We start from the raw sequence: 24,212 nt of genomic DNA, 5'->3' as shown, positions 1-24,212 counted from the left end.
TATAAGTGAAGAAGAAGACTCTCTCAATGATTCAACTATGTTTGGACGACAAAATCTTGACAGAGATCTTAGGAGAAAGCAAATACAAAAGATTTGTAACTCAAACTAGAGCGTTATATATGATCAAAATCCTCTCCAACAAATTTTATCAAATGCAGAAACACTATGTACTTCGGAAGCAAGAATGCACGCCTATTAAATCACATTTGAATGAGTTTACTTCAATCATTCAAGAGTTCATTATGATGATAAAGATCAAGTATTGTTATTATTATGTTCTTCATCTATCTCTTACAGGAATTTTAGATATACCATATTGTATGGTTGTGATACAACAATCTTAGAGGACATCAAGAATTCACTTCTTTCAAATGAGATCATTTCTAAGCATGAGGTAGGTGATAAACAAGCGAAAGGCTCATGCAAGTTTAATGGGGATCCTATGGGCAAGGGTTCTCTTCTAATAATGGTAGAACTAAATATCAAAATAATTTTAAGGAAATTACTTGATTTTATTATTAGAAGAAAGAGAACACAAAGAAGAAGTATTTTGTCATGAAGAAAATGAAGCAAAAAAGTAAATGAGGAACTGCAGGCACAAAATGGATAATTTAAATGATAAAAGTGTTGTTGAAATTTTTTCTGGTTCAAAAATTTGTGGTGCTTTTTTGGTGACTGAAAATAAAAAACTGTAAAGAGCAATGGATTCTGGACTTAACTTATTATAATTGCATGTGTTGTAATTTAGATATGTTTTTTTACATATGAGCCAAGTTCTAATAATTATGTTAACATCAGAATCAGAGCTAAGTGCAAGATTCTTGTTTCTAACATTGTAAATTTAAAGGATGTACTGAATTTAAAGAAGAATCTAATATCTTTTTAAGTGTTCTTAAAGTTGCAAGATATATATTCTCTAGTGATGTCAATACCCTTAAGATAAATAGAGTTAGTGAACCATATGTGGAGTTCAACGTCATATATTGACATAAAGCCAACCTTTGCGACTACTGATATGAAGGTGGCACATAGATAAGTATTGAAACACGAACACTAAACAAGTGCATAGAAAATTCAAACTTTAATTGGGTATTAAGTGTGGGATAAAAAAATCATTAACTATCATGGATAAGACTATGACTTCATTTTTCAATATTAGCGTCCAACTAAACATTCATTCATACTTGATTTTTCAATATGGTGGCTAACCTAAATCAAGATTAATTCCTTCGCAATTTATTTTTCAAGATGATTCCTACCAAACCTAAGCTTCATTAAATGCAAGCTTGCTACTTATAATGTCTAAGAACTATATAAAGAGATGGTTATACTATGTTGATGCATCCCACAATAGGAATTAACAAAGAGAGGAGGGGGGGAAGAGGAATGTCATCCTAAAAAGAAAGGAATAAATTTTCTTAGGTGTTTACAAGTACAGTTCTTCAATTTGCTCAAGAAGAATAGAGTGTTGTTATTTATTATTCTAACAAGAGAAGAAGTTCTTGATCATCACAGGAAATAGTTCTCATTTGAACTACAACAATAAAGAAAACAAAGTAACTAAAGCAACAATATCATCTCCTTCTCTGTATTTAACCCTCATCTTCGCAATAGGTGATATATTTTCTCTCAGCTATAGAAAGCAGTATATTTTTCCGTATCTTTTAATTTTATATGAAGTATAATTATTTATGTACCTATTTTGAAGCTTTATCGTTTTTTTTTTTTTTCTGTGTGATCATAGATGTATGCTTACTAAAGATGAACAACAAAAAATTTTGACGTTCTCTTTGTGGTTCATTGTACTTGCCCCTAAATTAAGGCGCCATCTTTTCGGACAACTTTTTGTTATGATAAAAATTGGTATTCTTCAAGAATCATAAAGCCTAAAAGTCGTCACCAAAACCATAATAACCATAAGTTGAAAAACTCCATATTCTAGTTTTTGAACCCAGCTTCACAACACGCCCAAAAATATTTCGTATCAAAGAGAAAGAAAGAAAGAAACCAAACAAAGCTATTAAACTAGAAAATAGTAATGATTTTCCGCACCCTTAGATAAGACAAATCATAAATCGCGTAAGCCGCGGACTTGTTGATTGTGATGATGGGGGGCACCCGTATCGTCTGCATTTTCTGCGTATCGTTTTCCTCCACCTCCACCAACTCCGCAACTATGGAAGCCTCCCCGCCGCTCTACCGTTCAAAAATAAAGATAAAGGAAATTAGTCGCCGTGCAGCACCGCATTGTACAATACGCTAGAATAATGAGGACTAAAAACTAGGGTTTTGAGTTCCTCAAACACCCTAAAAAATATCTAAAAGAGAATGCTGACTTACGGAACCGCTGGGGACGACCATGTTGATGACTACCTTCTTCTCACAGTTCAAGTTGTCGGAGCCGGATGTCCTGACGCAGCGTTCCAATTTCGATTTGGAGAGGATTTCGATGGCTGTTGAAGTAGGATGGAGACAGAGGATGCAGATGAAGAGGAAGAGATGATGGAATTTTCTTTTCGCAACTGAGCTGCTGAAGCCCATCACTGGCTTGTTCGGTATTGGCCGTGGAGGAAAGCGTCGAACAGTCTTGGAGAAGAAAGGGCGATGAAGGGGCTGTTTGGCTACAGGATGAGCGCTTCGTAATCAAACGGCGGATTAAGCGCGCGAAAGGATGCGCTCCCCTGTAAGTGGCCGAGCCCGTAATTTTTTTTTTTTTAATTTTTTATGTGGGGTATAAATTCAATACTAAGGGGCTGTTTGGTATCGGATTTACAGTGGGATTTAAGTCGGATTTACGCTAAATCCAGCCAAACAGTTATTTGTGCGCGCGTGAAATCCCGTAAATCTCGGATTTACGGATTTAGGGCTTAAATACGGGATTTATCCGAAGAAGCGCGCGAAAGGGAGAAAGTTACCTTCACAGCCAGCGAGCTCCCATTCTTGCTTCCGATCAAAATGTCGTAACTTCCGATCGCAGGAGCGAAGTCGAACAGCCACGAAGGAGCCGCAGAAGCGACACATGCAATCTATACACCTGCAAAGCAACGGAGCCGAACTCCAACGACGAAAGAGAAGATGAAAGGCAAACCATAGACGCCTCTAAAAGTTATTATTGATTAACTTAATTAATATAATTTAAATTATTAATAATTAAGTAAATTAATTAAATAAACAATTGTATAATTAGTGCATAAATTAATAATATAATTTAACTTAATTGTATGATTAGTAATTAAATATTAATATAATTAGATTAATTAATATAACTTAATATATCTATTATTAAATTTATAAGATATTATATTTTTTTTTAATTATAAATTTATTTTTTAAGTTATAATTATATTCTTCACATTTAAATTCATAACTTGCTATAAATCCTGAAAATATGTTATGAAACAGTTTCTCAGGATTTAACACGCGATTGAACATGTAGCATCCAAACAAGGTTATCAGGATTTAACCATTTCGGATTTACCTAAATCAGATTTACAGGATTTACCTAAATCCCGCTAAAAAAATAAATCCCCACTTGTTGCCAAACAGCCCCTAAAGTAAAAAAAGAACTCATTTGATTGTGGACGGCATTTCAAAAAAAATAATAATGTTAGAATTATATGCGTAAAAAATTAAATTATATAATAAAAATTTACAATCAAAATCACATCATATTCATATTTTCTGCATATATATATATATATTTTTTTTTCCTTTGAACTTAATACTGTTTGGAATCCGTTGTAGAATCTTTTAATTGTCAATATTATTTAAAAATATTATTTTCAATAATATTTGCTCTTGCGAACCGTTATCTGTAGGCAATTGGCAATAATTTAAAACAAAGCTTAACAAGTTACTATTAACCAAAAGGCAAACATCATTTTTGTTACGTTCTCAATTACTTTTTGTGCAAGTTTTACTCAAATCCACTTAAATTGTTTAAATATCACTAGATTTCCATATAATGAATAAAGGTCCTCCCAAGTGACTAATCTAATATGAAAATGAGATGTATATCTGATGGATAAAATTTGGCCATACGTACCAAATCTTAGTTGTCAAAAGCTAAGAATTGAGCACATTCATCAAATATGTCACACACTATAAGCAACTCAATTTTGTATTCCCATCAAAATTCTTTGTTAAGCTCTTGAAGTTGCATGTCTATAACCGAATAAAATAACTCAATTTTGTAGTAAGGGTTCATTGGTGATTCTTGAAATAATGTTTTGAATTCCTTCGCATATACAAAAATATATTAGTTCATATTTGGAATGATTAAATTATCTAATATAAATGATTTGTGAGAGGGGGGGGGGGGGGGGAAGACTCGCAGTTAGGTTACAGATACATGAGAGAATGCCAATGCGGAAACTTCATCAGAAACAAGGACGACAATGGTAACTATTAGGTTTTTAATCTATGATTATATATATATAAAGTTATCAATTATAAAATAAAATAAAATAAATCATTTGGCCAGTGGGGGCAAGCGCCCCCAGTGCCCCCACTATGCCTCTGTCATTGCTTGTCGTTGCTTCCGATCAAAATGTCGTAACTTCTGATTTGACAAGAAGGGAACATCGTGGAAGGAGCGAAGTCGAACAGCAACGAATGAGCTGAAGAATGGACATGTGCAACACTCTACACCTCATGCGAAAGCCGAACAACAACGACTAAATGGACAAGAGAAAAGCAAACCCTCTAAGGTATAAGCTATTATTGGTTAACTTAAAACATTTATAGTTGAGTAAACTATAGAAGGATTATTAGATAAATAATTAGCTATTTTAAAATAATTAGGAGGATTAAATATAATTTCAAATGGAAATAATTACTATATAACATAATAATTAATTAGTATTAGAATATTTAAATGATTAGTGAGATAATTAATAATTAAATGTAATTAAATAATGCTTTAAATTAATTAAACCATTAGTAGGAGTATTAACAAAATAATTAGTTATTTTAAAATTTTAACTAATTGATTAGATAATTATTAATATAATTAGATATCAAATACTTATTAAATTAACATATAGAAAATAAATTTAATAAATAATACTATCATCATGGACTGAGAAATTCATGACAGTAGAATGATAGGATTTACTTCTTAGCAATGCACGAAAATTCAGCACACAAATAGATAATGATAAATTAAAACCAAGATTTTTACATGAAAATCCTAAAAAGGGGGGAAACTTACAAGGCCCAACCTACTTGAAACGATTCTACTGGTGTTTAAATAGATTACAAAGGTTATCATGTCTTTTAACTCAGGGATAGTGAGAATATAATATACTGGAGAATATGTCAAACTTCATACAAGTGTTCTTGATCTTGATTAAATTATAGGTCTTAGAAAATTTGGTGGCAATAGTTAGGAAAATGTTTAACAGAGATATGACAATGATTGGAGATCAGGTGATAATCAGCAGATGGATGGTAGTCTGATAATGTTTGGAGATCCAGAGGTAGTCAATGGTCAGGCGAAAGTCGAGCGATGATTGTTGATTGGGAAGAGTTCTGACATAGACCAATAAAACAACCAAAAGCTCGATGACGATCGATAATCTGGAAGAAATTCGGTTTTGTCCAACGAAAGGGCGAAAGTCTGACGATGGTTAGTGGTTGGGAAAAGATATGGTAGTGTCCAACGAAGGTGCGGAAGTTCAGCGTAAGTCGGTGGTCAAGAAAATATCGGTGGTGTCCAACAAACTGGCAAAAGTTCGGCGAAAGGCGCCAGTCAGGAAGAGATTCGGCGGTGTCCAATGAATGGGCAGAAGTCCAACGATGATCGGTGGTTGGGAAGAGATCCGGTAGTGTCCAACAAATGGGCAAAAGCTCGGTCACAGTCGGTGGTCGAGAAGATATACTGTAGCAATGGTGCTAATTGGAGAATGCAAGTGAGCTCTCTAGCTTTCACTTCTCTTGTTCCCCCTTCATGTGAAGAATGAGGGTATATTTATAATTTTTTTGAAGTGACTTGCCAAATAAAAATGGATAACATCAAGGGTAAATTTGGAGCATTTCATCAGACGTCTCATATTAATTCCCTTAATCACAAGGCATTTGTTTAGCATTTAAGTATATTAATGGTTTCAAAATTAAGTAATCTTAGGCTAGTTGGATTCGTTTCATTGAGCTGCTCAATTCGACTATAAGCAAGTTATATTCGAATATCATTTGGTCATCCAATTAATGCTCTAAAGCTTCTAAGCAAGTTTGGGTCATTTGATTTGAGTTCATTTGGTCTTGGATTGGAGTATTGGACTAAATTTAATGTTATTATGTTCATCTTCACGAGATGTTCAATTTGACTATAAGCTTACTGAAAATAGAAATTTGATTTATCCCAAATTTAATATTGTAAGTTTTTTATTCATATTTGCATCAAGATTTGTGCCTGGTTAAGATAATTTTATTGTACATATCAACTATAATTAGTAATTAAATTATTAAATGACTAAGCTAATTTCTAATTAAATTATTTATCATTATAATTTGTCATATAATTAAAATTAATAAGCAACTTGTACTTAACATGCAGTTCAATTCATAACACATTAAATTTATTTTTTAATGAACCAAATGCCTTAAATCTTGGATTATGTTGCCAAACAATTTCATAGTATTTAACAATATTTAATTACTATTTTGCCAATCAATTTTAAGGATTTAACATTCCTATGATTTATCAGGATTTACTAAATCATACTAAAGTTGAATCCTACTTTTGCCGGATAGCCCCAAAAAGATCGGAAGAAGAAGCAACCCTCATGAATATATATATATGGCAAATATGTAACTACATAACTTCCCTCTTAGGGCATGTTTATAGGGTTTAAATAAAATTCGGTTCGTCATGGACTATCATAAATATGGTCAACCCTTTTTTTTTTTTTCTTTTGGGAGGTTGACGACTATAGGGCTGCCAAAATGGGTATTCAAGTTAGGTTTCGGTCTAAGTTAAAGTAAAGTAAATATATTGTATTTCATTCTAGTTCATTTTTTAGGTAAAGCGTTCTCTCCCAATTTGGGCAAGAACGCTTTACACCACTTGATCCTTACTTGACTGTCATCGTCGATGTCGTCACTGCCGCACGACAGTCTCCAACTTCATAGGCCATTTAATTCAATTTAAAGATCATTTATAATTTTTTTAGGTCGTCCCCCTCAAAATCTTATTCGTATACAATAAAACAATTTTTTGCATAGGCCATTTAATTCATTTTTTCCAATTTTTTATTTTCTAAGGAAAATAAATTAATCTATATCATTTAAAAAAGATAATTTTTAAATTGATATAAACTTATAAGCTATTTGGGATCAATTCAAATTTTAGCTATATGGAATTTATGAAAACTAATCTTCATTTTAGCTATATTTTTACATTTTCTAAATACTTCCTCTCATCCGTCCTCATGCCTTCCCCTACATCCTAAGCATCCTTTAAGAGTATCCATCACTCAAACCAAACATCAAAATTATTCCATAATTTCGCATATTTCTCTCGGCCAGGCAAACCAAGACTAAGACTTAGGCTTCGTTTGAGAAGACTTTCTGATTGCTTCTTAAAGCAGCTTCCTAGTACAAAAATTTTAATTTTTGTACTAGGAAGCTGCTTTAAGAAGCATAAAGAAAGCCGTCCCAAACAAAGCCTTAGTCTTGTCCCCTATCTTTTGACACCGATCTAAACTCCACAAAACATAACAATCTACTTCAAATCGTAAGTACACATCTTGAGCTAATATTCCATAAGCATTTTTAGTAATTTACCTCACCTTAAATCTATTCTTCGAAGTAATATTCTAAATTAGCCCAAACCAGCCTAACATGGATTAATCTTGGCATTCCAACCGCTATATTTCTTATCGTTAAGTGTAGAGTTTAACTTACTAAATGTTTTGGATAAGATTTGATCTTGATTTTTAAGATTTTCAAGATTGATATCTATCATATTAATATTCATTCACACTTGATAACTCGACTCATACTTGATTTTCTAATATTATTGCTACTTACAAGGGGAGTTGTTTGGTTTAGCTTCTTCAAAAGCCAAGAAGTGTTTCTAATTTAAGTTATGTCAAAGAAGATCTTTGTTATAACAAAGGATAACTCTCATTTGGACTCATATAGTGGAGTGAGACAAGAGTAGTTGATGCAATAACAACATCTCCTTCTCCACATCTAGCCCTCATTAATCTTCACATTAGGTGGTTATATCGTCTCCTTGTTAGGCAAAGTAGTATTTTTGTCCATATCTCCAATTTCGTGTGAAGTATAATTCATTTGTTATTAGTTAATGAAAGCAATCAATTGTACTTAATAGTTACTTATCAAGAACATATTCTCTTAGACTTTTAATCAAAATAGTTCAAAGAACCATCATGTTCGATGAGTTTTTCTTTTGGAAAGTTAAACGTCAAAACAAAAAATTGATGTTAGTGTGGTTAAGGTTTTGTTTGGGACGACTTTCTTACTGTTTTCTAAAGCAATTTTTTAGTACAAAATTTTTATACTAAAAAGTTGCTTTAGAAAACAAAAAGAAAGCTGTCCCAAACGAACGTAAATAGCAAGTTCTTGCCAATAAATTTCATATTATTTACCAAACTCTATTGTATGAGGTTGCTTAATTTGTCAACATGATATTCTTTATTCAGAGGTTCAGTGTGACTGTTGGATTGTTTCAGTCGATTCATTCGGGACCGGTCCAATCGGTCCATAGCGGAAGTCTTCGCCTCCTGTACGTGACGATCAAGCCGCCCAGTTCAAAGAAATTTTTTAGGAAGATTTTAGAAGAAATTTATGAGAGAAACTTGAATATAGTGACTGTTTTGAGATTTCGTTTTGAATTGTATGCATTAAATAGTTCGTTTTCCTAGAATTATGACATATTGAATTTGGATAAAATTTGATATCTCTTAGTTTCTTTGGGCTCTAGTGGCGTCTAGAGATTTGGGAGGGATATATCCTCCTCTCGAATAGATGATCAATTGTATATTGGTATTTTCCGTCCCTATCTTTGATTATTGCAATAAAAATTACTATTTTCTGATTTTTGTTGAGTTTGGAAGAGTTTTCTTGCTGTTTTTTCGAAACTGATAGGAATTACTGTAAATTTTCAAGTGTTTCCTATCAGTGACATCCTTCTATAGTTTTTTGAAATCTTGGAGGTCTTGTAGCCCATATTAAGCTAACGAAAGAAGAAAAAAGATTAATAAATCATTCATATTGCATACTACTGCGAACAAAAAAAAAATGTAAGACAATAAAGAATGAAGAGTATAACGAGAACTTTGATTGGTGTTCTTTCTTCAAGAAGATCAATGAGGAGCAGTTGCTAGCTCGACAGTATTTTGATTATTTGAAGAGTACTGCTACGACACCCAGAATAAAATCCAGAAGAGGGCTCAATTGGGCAGAAATGCATTTCTTTTTTTTTGGAAATTATTTTTATGTTCTGATAAGCTAAACTTTTTATAAGCATTTCACCAGTAACTCTAGTAGATCTGAGGACAAAGTTTTAAGAAAACTAAGGAACACATACATTTTTGAACAAAGAAGACAAGCAGAATCAAATATCAGAAAAATAATTCTGCAATGAAAATTGAAGCCTGTAAGGGGCCTCAGTATGTTTCCCGGCTATCCATATTTTTTAAGATTTTGGTGGTCTATTTATTTTTATTAATTTTTGCTTGGTTTTGTCAAATTATTTGCTAAAACTCAAGAGAAAATTTCTAAAATTTAGAAAGAAATCTAGTTTTTAGCTGAAACTCTTGAAGCCTGAATGAAAATTAGCTCTAATTCTTGAGCCATCATCAAAATTTTATAACTGAAGTTTCATCAGTTTCTAATTAAGTGGATTCTAATGAGATAAGATAATCATCTATACCTTAAAGATTAAATTTGACCTTATATGCCTCATAATACACAAAATTGACCAAATATATGCACTATAAATTCATTTAAGGAAATATGCCCAATTAAAAGTTTATTGGATGGAATTACCCAAAGTGAGGGATAGCATATTATATTCTCATATTGTTTATTGGACTAGTAAGTTATTTAAAATTGATTTAAATTCAAATTGATTATAATTTGTTCAAACTTGGGTCAAATCATCATTCGAATCATTGTAGTTCATCTTTCTTTCCATACAAAGCTCACTGGTGGAAGGCATTGACAGGATTGACGGCATATGAAGAAGAAGAGTTGTTCGTAACAAGAGCTAGTTGGGGGCAAACATCAACGAGCCCATTAGTATGTAAAGAAGTGGAGGAGTTTACGACGGTGGCTCATTGCATCAATGGGATCAATTGATAGATGAAGGAGAAGAGTTCATGACAAGAGCTCTCTATGCGAAAGTATTGACATGACCATTAGCATGTGAACAAAGAGTGGAGTTTATGATTGGAAATCCCTGGGGTATTCAACCTAATTCTTGTCGTGTGAAGAAAACTGGGCATTCATGAAGGGGGCATATTAGGGTAGACACCAACAATATCAACAGTGTGTGAAGGGGAAGATGAGTTCGTGTTGTGAGTTTGTTGAGGGCAAGCAGTAATGGGATTGTGATAGGAAATACTTGTCGATCTCAAGCATTTATATCAATAGAGACAAAATCAGCAAACAAACTCACAAAATCTGAGAAAAATTAACACAAAATAGTAGTTTTCTTGCAAGAATCAAACTGACGGTAAGAAGAATCAAAGTAAGATACAATTGATCCTCAATTCGAAAGGATGATTGATCTCTCCCAATATCTAGGTGATGAATCTAAAGCCCAAGACATCAAGAAGAAAAGCCCAATAGAACTCAATAATCAAAACATTAATCTCCCCTTCATACTTAAGGTATACAATTACAATAAAAAGGAAAAAGATCTAATAGCCCTTGTTGCCCCCTCCTTTGGCTCCAAAATTTGAATTTGAACTCTAGTGGACCCCACCCAATCCCTCTATCTCCTTCTTGCTGCCGCCCCTTCTCCAGTGCAAGTAAACCGGCCCCATCGAGGTCGGCTGGACCGGTCTAACATATTGATGATGTTAGAAGGTGATCTTTACTTGCTATGACTATCTTTGGCGAGAACAATGAACCACGAACGTATATGCTCTGGTTTGAACCAATATTTGAACTTTGGTTGGAATCAAATTTGAGCCAATTCTAATAGTTTCTTAGATTTTCGACTTCAGCTAGGAGTATGTAGATACAATAATTATCCTTCATTTAAAAAATGTTAAACATACTTCTCAAAAAATAAATAAATAATATACAGTGAGAATGTTTGGCCAATTTCCTATATTTTGAAGTATATAAAATCATTATTTTAAATTTTAATAACATTTAGCAATAAAATAATTAAAACTAAAATCAAAGTCGAGTGTCAAAATAGACAGAAATATCTAAATTGAATACTAAAATCAACCAAATTATTGAAACTGAAACTATTTCTATTGGATTGAAGTTGAAACCAAGTTTTAAAACATCACCCCAGTCAATAATTTACAAGAGAAATAAATAGACAATCTAATTCCCATAGATTTTCTATGCATTTCCATGAGGAGCCCTAAATCCTTGGTTATGACCATTAAAGTCAAAGCACTTTGTTCCTTAAGGTCAGTCACATACATAGGGGGAACATAGGGTCATTCACATTGAGAATCAATTGCATGGAGATCCAAACATGAAGTTTCATCCAAAGGGACAGACTATAAAAGTGGCATTGCACCCCACTAAGTGGAGAAATTATTTTGTGCGGACGCCGAACGCAACTTTGCGTCCGGATGTCAATCAGGTGCAGCCACATCAACGGTATCAAGCCGCGGTACCGAGCAATATCGAGCCGTGGTACCGAGCGAGGGGGTGATATGACGCACTCTGGTTGGTCTCGGAATAGCATTCGGCGTCCGCACTTAATAATTTTTCAAGTAAGTGACTTGAAATCATGGAACATATATATATAACAACATGGAAGAAGCTTGAAGAGAGTTTAATCTTTATCATTTAAAAAAGATAATTTTTAAATTGATATAAACTTATAAGCTATTTGGGATCAATTCAAGTTTTAGCTATATTGAATTTATGAAACTTTTTATCCCTCTCAATATTTCTTTTTTGAACCAACCTCTCTCATCGGACAACTTTTTTTTAGCTATATTTAATAACATTTAACAATAAAAGAATTAAAACTAAAATCAATGTCAAGTGTCAAAATAGACAAAAATATCTAAATTGAATACTAAAATCAACCAAATTATTGAAACTGAAACTATTTCTATTGGATTGAAGTTGAAACCAAGTTTTAAACATCACCCCAGTCAATAATTTACAAGAGAAATAAATAGACAATCTAATTCCCATAGATTTTCTATGCATTTCCATGAGGAGCCCTAAATCCTTGGTTATGACCATTAAAGTCAAAGCACTTTGTTCCTTAAGGTCAGTCACATACATAGGGGGAACATAGGGTCATTCACATTGAGAATCAATTGCATGGAGATCCAAACATGAAGTTTCATCCAAAGGGACAGACTATAAAAGTGGCATTGCACCCCACTAAGTGGAGAAATTATTTTGTGCGGACGCCGAACGCAACTTTGCGTCCGGATGTCAATCAGGTGCAGCCACATCAACGGTATCAAGCCGCGGTACCGAGCAATATCGAGCCGTGGTACCGAGCGAGGGGGTGATATGACGCACTCTGGTTGGTCTCGGAATAGCATTCGGCGTCCGCACTTAATAATTTTTCAAGTAAGTGACTTGAAATCATGGAACATATATATATAACAACATGGAAGAAGCTTGAAGAGAGCCATAAGGATGTTACAATCATCTTGGAAGCATCATCAGGTAACAAAAAGCTGATCAAATAAAAAAATGCCAATGCTAACTCTATTGGAGAACACAGAGCTTAAGCAAATGAGCATATTCTATCACATAAGAAGAGAGCATCAGAAGGGCCACTTATCAGAAATCAGAGAAAGAAAGTTAGGTGCTTATGAAGCAAACTTGTCTAATAGTAATTTTACAGTAAGTAATAAAGCATAATTTTTATTTTTAGAGTATTCTAATATAAGATGTGTTTAAAACTGTTGAATTTATTTTGAGATTAGTGTTGTGCATGAACGGTTTATATTGCACTAATCTTAAAACAAATTAGTGATTAATTTTAAAATCCATCCTATTACAATGTATATCATACTATTATGATTTGTTTTCTTCATAATGCAATGTTAACTATCAAAGAGATTAAGTCCAATTTGGCATTGATGGATTATTAACAATACCTCAAAGAAGTTCTCTGGTAGAGCAACAAGACAATTAAGAAAAAAGGTTTTCAATGCATCCAGCCACTGACAAGTCAAATGGTTGGAGAACAATTTGTTGTAGCAGCTTTTGTGTGATCATCAAGTTAAGAGACAAATCTTGTTCTAAGAAGAAGATCAAAAAAAACTTCTTGCAATGAAGAAGAGTCATCATGAGCTAAATCTTGTTCAAAGAAGGCCAAGGTCCATGGCTAGTGCACCGCTTAGGTTTTGTTTGGGTCGGCTTTCTTATTGCTTTCGAGTATAAAAATAAAATTTATTGAACTAGAAATTTTTGTACTAGAAAGCTGCTTTAGAAAACATTAAGAAAGCCGCACCAAACGAGATTAATTATTCTGTGCGGACGTCAAACGCCATCCAGAGGTCAACCAGAATGTGCCACGTCACTTTTTTGCTCAGTACTGGTGCTCACTATCAGGTGATGTGGCGCATTCTGGTTGGCCTCCGGACCGTCAGGTGTTTGCATAGAATAATTTATGCCCAAACGAAGCCTTAGTTAACTACTATGTTATACGGTTTGACATATCATTTAAGAGAAGTTAATCAGCCCGATGTGAATTGTCGAGCCAATGTGACTCGATAGGTGACTGGTTCAATTTGGTTTCTTATGAGGTTTAACCAAATTTTAATGAGTATAATATTTCATTTTAATCAATTAGATTTTACTTAATTCTTTAGTTAACTTTGGCAATTATATGTTCTTGCTAAAACTGATGAATCCACATGAAACGTGCTTAAATTTGAAGGACCTAAATTATATTTATTTATTTAATATTTTTTTTAACTTATTTATTCATTTAATTTTTTTTTTTTTAAAGTAGAAAACTAATGAGGCCCCATCCCTTGACATGGAGTAGCACAATAACCCCAACTAATGAAAGGCAAAATTCATGCTGTGAGTGGGAGCACTTCCAACTCCACAATTACATTTACAAAGAATTTAATATAAAGGAAGTGCATATTGACTCCATTCTATCTTCTCTTTCTTAGGTAGAACTTAAATCATATTACATCATTATTCTTAGCCCTTAAGTATATATTAAAATTTTGTTTAGAACAACTTTTTGATTTTTTCTGTGATATTAAGATCTTGTTTGGGATAGTTTTCTTACTGCTTTGTTCTTCAGACGACAATCACAGTGTCTATTTAACCATTGTTTTTTCATTGCTTTTGATTTTTTTTTTAGTTTGGTGGTAGGAAGTTGCTTTCGATATATAGCAGCATTCAAAAAAGTTAATTTCTCCATAACAGTTTTATAATCACATTTACAAAAAGCTACAACTGCTCAGAACGAACCCTACAAATAAATAGTAAAAAATAATGTGTGTTTGAAGACAACTTTCTCATGGCTATTTCAATTTTTTGTCTTTAAAAAGCTGTTTTCAAAAAGTATTTTTAAAGCTGCGTTTGAGAAAGGAGCTTTTAAAAGCAAAAAAAAGAAAAGCTTACTAAACCCTAAACAAAAAATAAGAATCCACAATCTTAGGCTTCGTTTGGGACGGCTTTTTTATTGCTTTCTAAAACGGAGTTTTAGTACAAAAATAAAAAATTTTGTACTAAAACCCCGTTTTAGAAAGCACTAAAAAAGCCGTCCCAAACGAAGCCTTAATTTTAAGAATTTATTTATCCTTTATTAAGCTTAGCATGGAAGCTTCTTTGAATTAATGTGGTATGAGTTGGGTCCATAGTTATCTCCATTGATTGCTAGTAGCCTAGTAGGGTTGGCCAATTCATGTGTTGGGTCAGATCAATCATGCTTTTCAAGATTGGGTCCAATAAAAAATTATAGATTTGTAATTAGTTATAATGATTTGTTTAAGAGTTTAATATATTCTCATAATAGTGATTTAATTATTTTATATTATCTTGGAAGAATTATCATTTTTTTATAATTTAAAATTTAATGCTATACTCTTCAAATATACTAAAAAATTATGATTTTCATACTTTTAAACATTATTAAAATTAAATACCTAATGTAGTTTCAAGAATACTTTAGCTTATCTTATCATACAATCGGATGCATGAAAATTTCATTAATGTATAGTTTAGAGTCTCTCTAAAAGATTGGATATTTCATATTCTTCATAATATTTTGAATGTTTGATAATTAACTTTTGTGGGAAAAAAAAGCCTATAAAATTAAATAATTTAAACATAATTTTAATGTCATTGATTAACATTTTCTTTAAAAAAAAATCCCATAAAAGTAATCAAACTCTAACAAGAAATAACTTTCATGCAACACATGCAAATCAAGTTGTAATTTTGAATTTAAAAATCATAAAAAATGATCAAAGTTAAAACAAAATTAAAATAATAATGATCATTATCACCTTAATTAATTAGTAATCATAAGGAAGAGTAAAACTCCAACCTCATATATATAACAATAAAAATATTAAAATTTATATATTGCATTATCTAAATTCTTATTAAGTACTCGATCACAATGAAGCATTAATGTTCTTAATCATGCTCTCCAATGCTAATTATTTATTCAATAAATAAAACTATTTTTGGTAGAAAACTCAAATGAGCATAATGGATTCACTTTATTTAGTAAATAGAATGTTAATGGAAACATTTCCTACTTTAAGGCATTCATTGTGCATAAAATATTAATATTATAGATCTTATATATATTTGCTTTAGTTCAAGCTTGCTCAAGCTTTTATAGAATCCAACAGGCCAAAAGATGAGTAGCCAAGTGAAGACAAAGAAACACTAATGATGTGTGCTTTGCTCCCCATTTTTGGTCAAGTGCTTCAAAAACCTATAGAGAGATTTTGTCTTCTAAGTTCAAATTCTATCCAAAGTGAGTAGGATCCAATTTCATGTTCTTATTTTATTTTATTTTATTATTATTTGTTTCTTTTTGAAAGAGGACCAAATGATTTATGCCTTCATTTTTTTTTCTTTAAATGTTGAGAATTAAAGGTAAATGAAATTTTTTAAAAATATTGATTATTGATTTTATAAATCAAACCAAAATTAATTTACAAATTAGCCTAAGTTTGGTTTAGGTGGTTCTATTCTTTAATGTTAAGTTGGTTTTTGGAAATTTATTTTTGATAGAATATTTATATTTTCAAATGATTTGAAATCAAATGAATGGTAGAAGTGTATTTAAAAAAAATATATTGTTTGATTATTGTTAAATAATTATGTTTTTTTATCAATAATTAAATTATTTTAAAAATTATTAAAAATCGGTTCACACGCAATTCTTATATTATTTAACACAAGCAATAATAATCTTGATTTTAGCTATTATAAGTGGCACTTCTAAAAAATAAATGGAGATAAAAAATAATATTTTTTAGGAGGTGAAAAATCTCTCTCTCTCTCTCTCTCTCTCTCTCTCTCTCTCTCTCTCTTTCTCTCATTGACACTTTCATCTCTAATTTAGTTTAATCCATAAGATTGCTTCATACTGACTTGTCGTTCTTCTTCCATTTTTTTTTGTTTTAGGCTTTGTTTGAAACAATTTTTTTATTATTTTCTAAAGCAGTCTTTTAGCGTAAAAATCTCTTGGACTAGAAATTTTTATGCTAGAAATTTGTTTTAGAAAGCTACAAAAAAATAATCCCAAAAAAAACCTTAATATTTTTCTTGTGTACAACTAGTTAATAAAACATGCAATAAATTCATTTTCTGGTTTATAAATTTAAACAAAATGCTATTCTTTTTCATAAATGGTTCAACAAATTTATCCTTTTAATGAATGACTCAATAAGTTAAAATAAATTAGCTAAACCTTAGTTTAATTTATGAGTTAAAATAATATTCCTCTTGTCTAAAACCGATTAAATAAGTTAATTAATTAATGTTTTGCTAATAAACAAACTTCAAGTGAAAGGATTCACTTTGGAAACTAATTAAGATATATAAAAATCATATTTTGCATAAATAAATACTAAATAAATTAAATTACAATACTAACTTCAGATGTATTTTTATAATAATTTTAATCTTATGGTGTGAAATGAGAAATTGCTTTGAAAGAAAATAATAATAAATAAATATAAAGAAGCAAGGAATCAATGAACTGGATTGAACTACTTTGTTGGGAATCTATTTGGTAAGCATAATGAAAATTTAATTAAATATTTAAGGTCCTAATTAAATTAATCATAATAATTAATTACTTCTTTAAGTATGGTCAACCTTATGTAATTTGATGTAATCCAATAATTTATAATAAATGAAAAGCAACATTGCATGTGGCCTCTGCATATGGTGGGGTTGGATAAATAAATGTTCTATGAATTTCAAGAGAGCAAAAAAATAGAAATGCAAGATAATTTAGGCTTCGATTGGGATAGCTTTTTACTGCTTTATAAATTAGCTTTTTAATATATTTTTTTAATTTTTAACTAGAAAACTGTTTTAGAAAACACTAATAAGAAAACTGTTTCAAATAAAGCCTTAGTTTGTATTTATTAATTAAGATAAGATAATTTTGAAAAATATTATTAGAAATTAAATAATTTTCAAAACCTTCTTAAGAAAATATTTGTTGTTTATATTTTTGAAAATTTTGTCTTGTGCTTATGAAGGAGAGTTGATGAGGAAATCCTTAAAACTAAATTATTCAAGTTGAGGATAAGTTTTCTTTAATTTTTAAGTTGGCACAATAATTTTAATTATTTATTAAAGTATACCTTTAATATCTTATAATTTTTAATTGAGAGTTTTATAAATTAGACAAAAAAATATATATTAAATTTTATTTAATTAAAATAGAATAAAGAAAGTTATGCAATTACAAAATAAATAAGATAATGATATTCAATAGAACTGTACAGTCAAAGCACATTTCTGACAAAAATTACGATTCACACTACTCAATCCACGCGTCAAATTTGTATTCGTCCCCCTGCACCGGGTCAGGTTTGTCCGCAATTGGTTGGGAGCGACTGATTACCAGACGTACGGAATATCGTTGCGGACCCGACGAATTTTACCGGCAACCGGTCGATATCAAAATAATTCTTAGATCTTCAATGACGGCAGTGACACTCGACAATATCAGGTGTATTTCTTTGAACTAATCATGCAATGTGGGACTAAAAATTTACAGTAATTCGCCCGAGACTCCTTCGAAGCTAAGCAAGCAAACAAGCCCACCGAAGAAGCACGATGGGACGCCCAAATCCTCCGGAGAGATTTATTCAGCAAAGAGGATATAAATATTAAATGCTGGTTTTTGCCCTTTTTTTTCCCTATAAAAATTAGCTGGCTTGTAGTTGACATTTGTACGAAAGTCAACTTTTAAAATCTTTACATGTAAATGGAATAAAATAATATTTAGAGTTAAAACAAAAATATCAAATTACATGTTTGATACCGCATCACAAAAATTATCTTGATCGAGCACGAATCTCGAGGCAAAAGCTAGTTGGAAACTTCAAAAATTAATTTTGGGAGCACCCAATCTCCGATTTCAGCAAGCTTATAGTCAAACTGAGCGTCTCGGAAATACGAAACAATGTTTATATTTTTTTTACACAATTTTGATTAGGAGTTAAGGATCAAAATTGTCTACTAACTCTCTAAGAAGTTTTAAAATAATATCTTACAATTTAAATGTATAATTTTAATCAATTGACTTCTTTTATTTAACAGGAATTTAAAAGATTCAATGAAACCACTAATAAGACAGACCACTGACTGACAGCCATACTTTTGTCAAATCATCAACTGATGCCATATTTCCGTCCTACCACCCCACATCGGTCCTGCACCTAATTGTCGTTTGTAATCTGGTCACCCTAAAGGACGATTCAAACAACTGTAACCTACTCAAACACTAATGGAATTATTTCAATTGGGAGTGGTCTCATGATTTTCCCTTTTCAAGATTTTCCACGTAAAAAAATCTTATGTTCTTTGTGTTGTGTGATGAATATCCGTACAACGCTGAGACATAAAATTCTAACTCAACTTCCACGTATATTCTAGTCCGTAACAAGAATTTTAGAGAAAATAATATAATATTTATTATTATTATTCAAAGTCACTGAAGGCTAAGCTAAAGCACTTTATCTCGTCAATTATCTTAAATATAAATTCTATAAAATTAAGATTTCTCTTGGAATTGCTTCCTTACTACTTAAAATAATTTTTCATATAAACATTACTAAAAAATCATTTTTAAAAACTTGCCCCAATCTAAATAAAATCACAAGTACCACGTTTTCTCTCTCGGCAAATTATTGCGTCCGGTGTCCGGATTCGTTCGGACACCAATCCGGGTACGCCACGTCAGCAAAATATATCGGGCCCCGATGTATTTGGGTGACGTGGCACATCTGGATTGGTTGCCCGGACGTCAGGTGACCGGAGGCAATAATTCTCCCTCTCTCTCTCTCTCTCTCATTGTCAACGTTAGCTTTTTCTTTCTCCTTAGGCCTCCGGGGATGGCCCACCACTACATCAGAAGCACAGAGTAGTAAGCAGCGACCCATAATTTTGCCTTCAGTTACCATGATTCAATAAAATTAGAAAAAAATAAATACAAAAGCGATGAAAGCGGGCCGGCCCACGGCCGCAATAAAGCATTTCCTGGCCCATTGATTTCATCTTTTTCTTAATAATAAACTAATTATTTTCAATAAATATCGTAGATTCGACCCCATCTCCCCGCTAGTGGTAAAAAACCGTAAGAACCATCGGATTAGATGCCTTGGAGAATAAACGGTTGAAATTCTGCCACGATGCCACCCAAGCTCCGCGGTTCGTCGGAAAGCCGGCGAATGTGACGTCCTCGCCTCACGTTTCTCCACGTGGGGAGTTTCTGTTCGTTTAATAGGAGCGCTAGGTAGCTGTCCGCTGTGGGGCTAAAACAGTTCGCAGTGATGATGACTAATAGATTCATTCCACGTGCTCTTGCCGTAGCCAAGAGTGACAGCCGGGCGGTATAATTACCGTCTTAATCGAGTAAAAAGATATGAAAGGAATCACCTTTCCATTTGCTTCTTTTAGGGAATTCCTTTATGTATGTATATAATTACACAAAAAGATATATTTATTATATGGACATCGATTTTTAAGCCAATTTCAATTTATTTAATAAATTTTATTATTATTACAGCTGCCTTAATTAAAATTTTAATTTTAATACTCAACTTTTGAAAAAAAAAAAAAAGAAACACGTTACCGATATAATCATTACTCTCATAGAAAAATAAAAGAAGAAGCCACTGAATGAGAATAATATATAATTTTTTAAAAGTTAAATAGTTATATTATAACAATAATACAAATATAATTAATTAGTTAAATAGTTATATATATATATATATAGAGAGAGAGAGGGGAAAAAAATCCTTAAAAGGAGCCCACACGTTAATTAAACATGAAAATTATAGGTCCTTAATGAACCAAAAACTCTATAAAAATATAACATTTGAAATAAAACCCATGAGTCAATGGTTCTACCTATTACAAAAAATAAGAAAAGACAAAAACACAAGAAAAACAAATAGAGGAGATCAATTGGCTCAAAAAAGAAACAAAAATAATCACAACAAGAAGAAGAGCCTCACGAACTAGTACAAGTCACCTGCAAGAAAAAAAAGACACAAGAAAGAAACAACAAAGCAAAGCAAGATACAAAACATCATTAGCCAAACATCACAACCAGCAACCTGAAAGCCACTACAGGACCACACCCAAAGCCAACAATACTAAGACGAAAATCCAAATGAGAACAAGGACAACAAACAACGCCCTATCAAGCAAGCCAAACAAAAACAAAAAAAAACCACCAATGCCAAACCAACCATCAACTAAACCTTACGACACAACCACCAATCGAACCAACACTAAACCAAAGCCATGTTAAAGTCCCCATAGGACTACACAAAACCCCAACAACACAATGACAGGAACAATCACAACCAACAAGACCCCAACCACACAGCCAATCGAAACCCAAACACTACCCAACCCCAACCAACAAACCAAAAATCCATAGCTTTACCTCCACCCAATCCAAGCCTCAACCAAAAGCCACCTCAACAAGCCAAATTGACAACCTGAGCCCCCACAATCAGAAAAGCACACAAACCACTATCATAAAGACACCCAAGAGCAGGCCAACAGAAGAAAAAAACCAAAACAAAATTATTTCTTTTTCGATTTTCTCCTATGACATTTTCCACCACCATGAGATAAAACTTTTTCAAAAATACCCACATTCAAACTATACAAATCTTAAAACTCATCCACAAGCTCATCTGTATCATCCTCAGCACCCCCACAAGCCAAAGATAAGGATTAATCCATCCAATAGGAATACAATTGTCTATCAATTTGAAAGCCAATTGAGATATCAATGCATCATTAGAAATAAGGGAAACAAGAACATCTTTTAATGGCACATTCTAATTCGGTCCCACAGCATTGGGAGATAAAGTCGGTTCCAAAGCTACCAAAGTTGAATCATTAGAAGCAATAACAAAAGCACTAGATGTGTCATTCCCAACCATCATGTTAACATCACAAAATCCCATGTTCTCCGCATCCAAATTAACATGACAAGGACTAGCCAATGTTTCATTATCAACCTTCTCAGCAACAATATGTGAAGATACAAGTTTAAGATCACCATTAGCCACCTCCTAATTGAAACCTTCACAAGCCTCATGGCCGAAACTCGCCAACTCCACTAAAGGAGAAATACATTGAGTATCATCATTGTTAATAATAGGAGCAAGTAGAGCAATACCGACCATATTATTCATAAAGCCCAAATTTTTCGAACCAGGAATAAAAACTGATACAACCACATAGATATCATGAACCAATGAATCAGACTCCATCGAATGACACACATCACTAGAAATAAAAAGACCATTTTCCAAATGACCCACAACAGCATCATCACCATTTCCATTTAAAGCTGAATCAACACAACCATTAACTTGCACATGATCAGCCACACCATTAGAATTCCTTTCAGCCACATTAACCTAGAGGGGGTTAAAGGTTGAAGGATTAAGAAGATAGGGGTATAAATGCTATAGTCAAATATAGAGTGCCCCAACGATTTTCAATGAGAACAATAAGATGGAAAATCCTCCATAACTACATATTGGATATAACCCATGTTATCAGGACCAACCCACTCCCTATCAGAAAAGTGTTTAGTAACATCTAACTCAACTAGAATACAAGCAATCGAGGGTCGAGTGCTGCTAGAAGTGGCATTATCAATTTTAAGAGGCTGGCCAAACAATAAACCAAGACCATGAAGGATTTAGGGACTAAAGTGGTGAGGTCTAATCATGTTGGGAAATGAAACTCAAATCGAAATGATGGGGGACTCAACTTCAATATCAAATATAGGAGATCATTTGAATACTTTCATAAAGCAATTGTTCACTAAGTAAGAACGATGAGAAAAAACTCTATAATAATCCAAGTCATTAACAAGCTTAATCAACACATGCTTCAGATTGAGAATAGTAACCGACAAGTCGTCGTTAAGCTATAGATTGAAGAAGAATTTTTGGATAATATCAAGAGAGAGTATACGAGAAGGAAATTTGCTAACCAAAGAGAACTCGATGAGGGCAGCAAGTGCAGTGATTTCCTCTTTCAAAATCCACAACGACGACAACCCACGGTGAGAAGAGATGGTGGCAACAATCAGGCGATGAAGGTTCAAAGGAGGTCGTTGGGCGACGAAGGCCTAATGGTGGTAATATGGCATTGAAGGTCCAACGAAAGTGGCCATGCTGTGAAGGGATGATCATGGCGATGAAGGTATGACCGTGTGATTATATAGGACAAAGGTTCAATGACGATGGTGTAGTTGGAGCTTCAAGATTCTTAAATCCATAAAGCTTTTATATATTTAGCCAAAAGACCTCTTTATCTAGTGAGAGGTTATATATTTTGAGAGAATCATGCCTTATAAATATAGAGAAATTTGGAACACTCCATATGTCGGTTCATAGTAATTGCCTTGATCATATAATGTTTGTTTAGTATTTAAGTTCCTTAATGTTATCATAATTAATCGATCTTGGGTTTGTTGGATTTGTCTCAAGGATAACATTAATTTGACTATAAAAATGCAATATTTAAAGTTCATTCGATCCATCAATTAATATTCTAAAATGTCTAACTATGCTTCAAGCCTTTGATCTAGGTTTATTGAAATTTGAATCAAAATCATTTTTGGAGTACTGATTGGGTTTGCCTCTTGGAGCAGATTAGTTTGAGTATGAGTTCATTGAAATCAAAGTCTAGATAGTCCAACATTCAATTATACAATCTTCCAATTCTAGTGTGCATCAAGATTCATGCCCGTTAAAATTGAGTTTTTATGACCAATAAATTAGCGAGCAGAATAAGAGCAAGTTGCACTATCATTCTTCTAAATCAATTAATCAATTAATAAGAAAACTATTGATCAAGCTTATGTTTATTAAAATTTTAAATATTATATAATATTTAACACTTTTTTTGCAACTTCACTCATTTTTGAATTTATATATAATTTTTAACACTTAAATTAACATTTTAGCCTATCATTCACATCTATATACACAAAGAAAATATATATTTCCCTTAAAAACAAATTGGTGTTATATATTTAAATATTAAACTTTTGATGTTGGATATATAATTACATAAGAATCATGTGATATATAAATCCCGCTAAATATTTTTAGGAGCGAAATATATAACAAAAGAAAATTAAAATGCATCATATTCAGGCTCATCAAATTTATCAGACGAATAATTAAAGGACTATGTCTGTCCGTCAAAACTCATCGAATCTCATCGGAAGTTTGTGTCGATTAATTAGAAATCTAATCAAATCATTCTGATTTCAATGACAACCTCGACTTGAACAA

General features: G+C 32.3%; 1 protein-coding gene across 1 annotated transcript in view; it reads right to left on the bottom strand.

Moving 5' to 3' along the window:
• LOC110101594 (protein HAPLESS 2) overlaps window positions 1–3,089 on the bottom strand; it is a 69,574-nt gene extending 66,485 nt beyond the window's left edge. Inside the window, exons 1-3 of the mRNA XM_020829558.2 lie at window positions 2,916–3,089; window positions 2,341–2,681; window positions 2,053–2,196 (exon numbers count right to left, since the gene is read on the bottom strand). Of these exons, the coding sequence (XP_020685217.1) occupies window positions 2,053–2,196; window positions 2,341–2,541 (345 nt within the window). The 5' untranslated portion in view covers window positions 2,542–2,681; window positions 2,916–3,089. The remainder of the gene's footprint in view (window positions 1–2,052; window positions 2,197–2,340; window positions 2,682–2,915) is intronic.
• Window positions 3,090–24,212: the final 21,123 nt, after the last annotated feature.

Source organism: Dendrobium catenatum, unplaced genomic scaffold (assembly GCF_001605985.2).
Source record: "Dendrobium catenatum unplaced genomic scaffold, ASM160598v2 fragScaff_scaffold_1209, whole genome shotgun sequence".
Taxonomy (NCBI): Eukaryota; Viridiplantae; Streptophyta; class Magnoliopsida; order Asparagales; family Orchidaceae; genus Dendrobium; species Dendrobium catenatum.
Note: the sequence above shows the minus strand (reverse complement) of the source record. Positions and strands in the feature narration are given on the sequence as shown.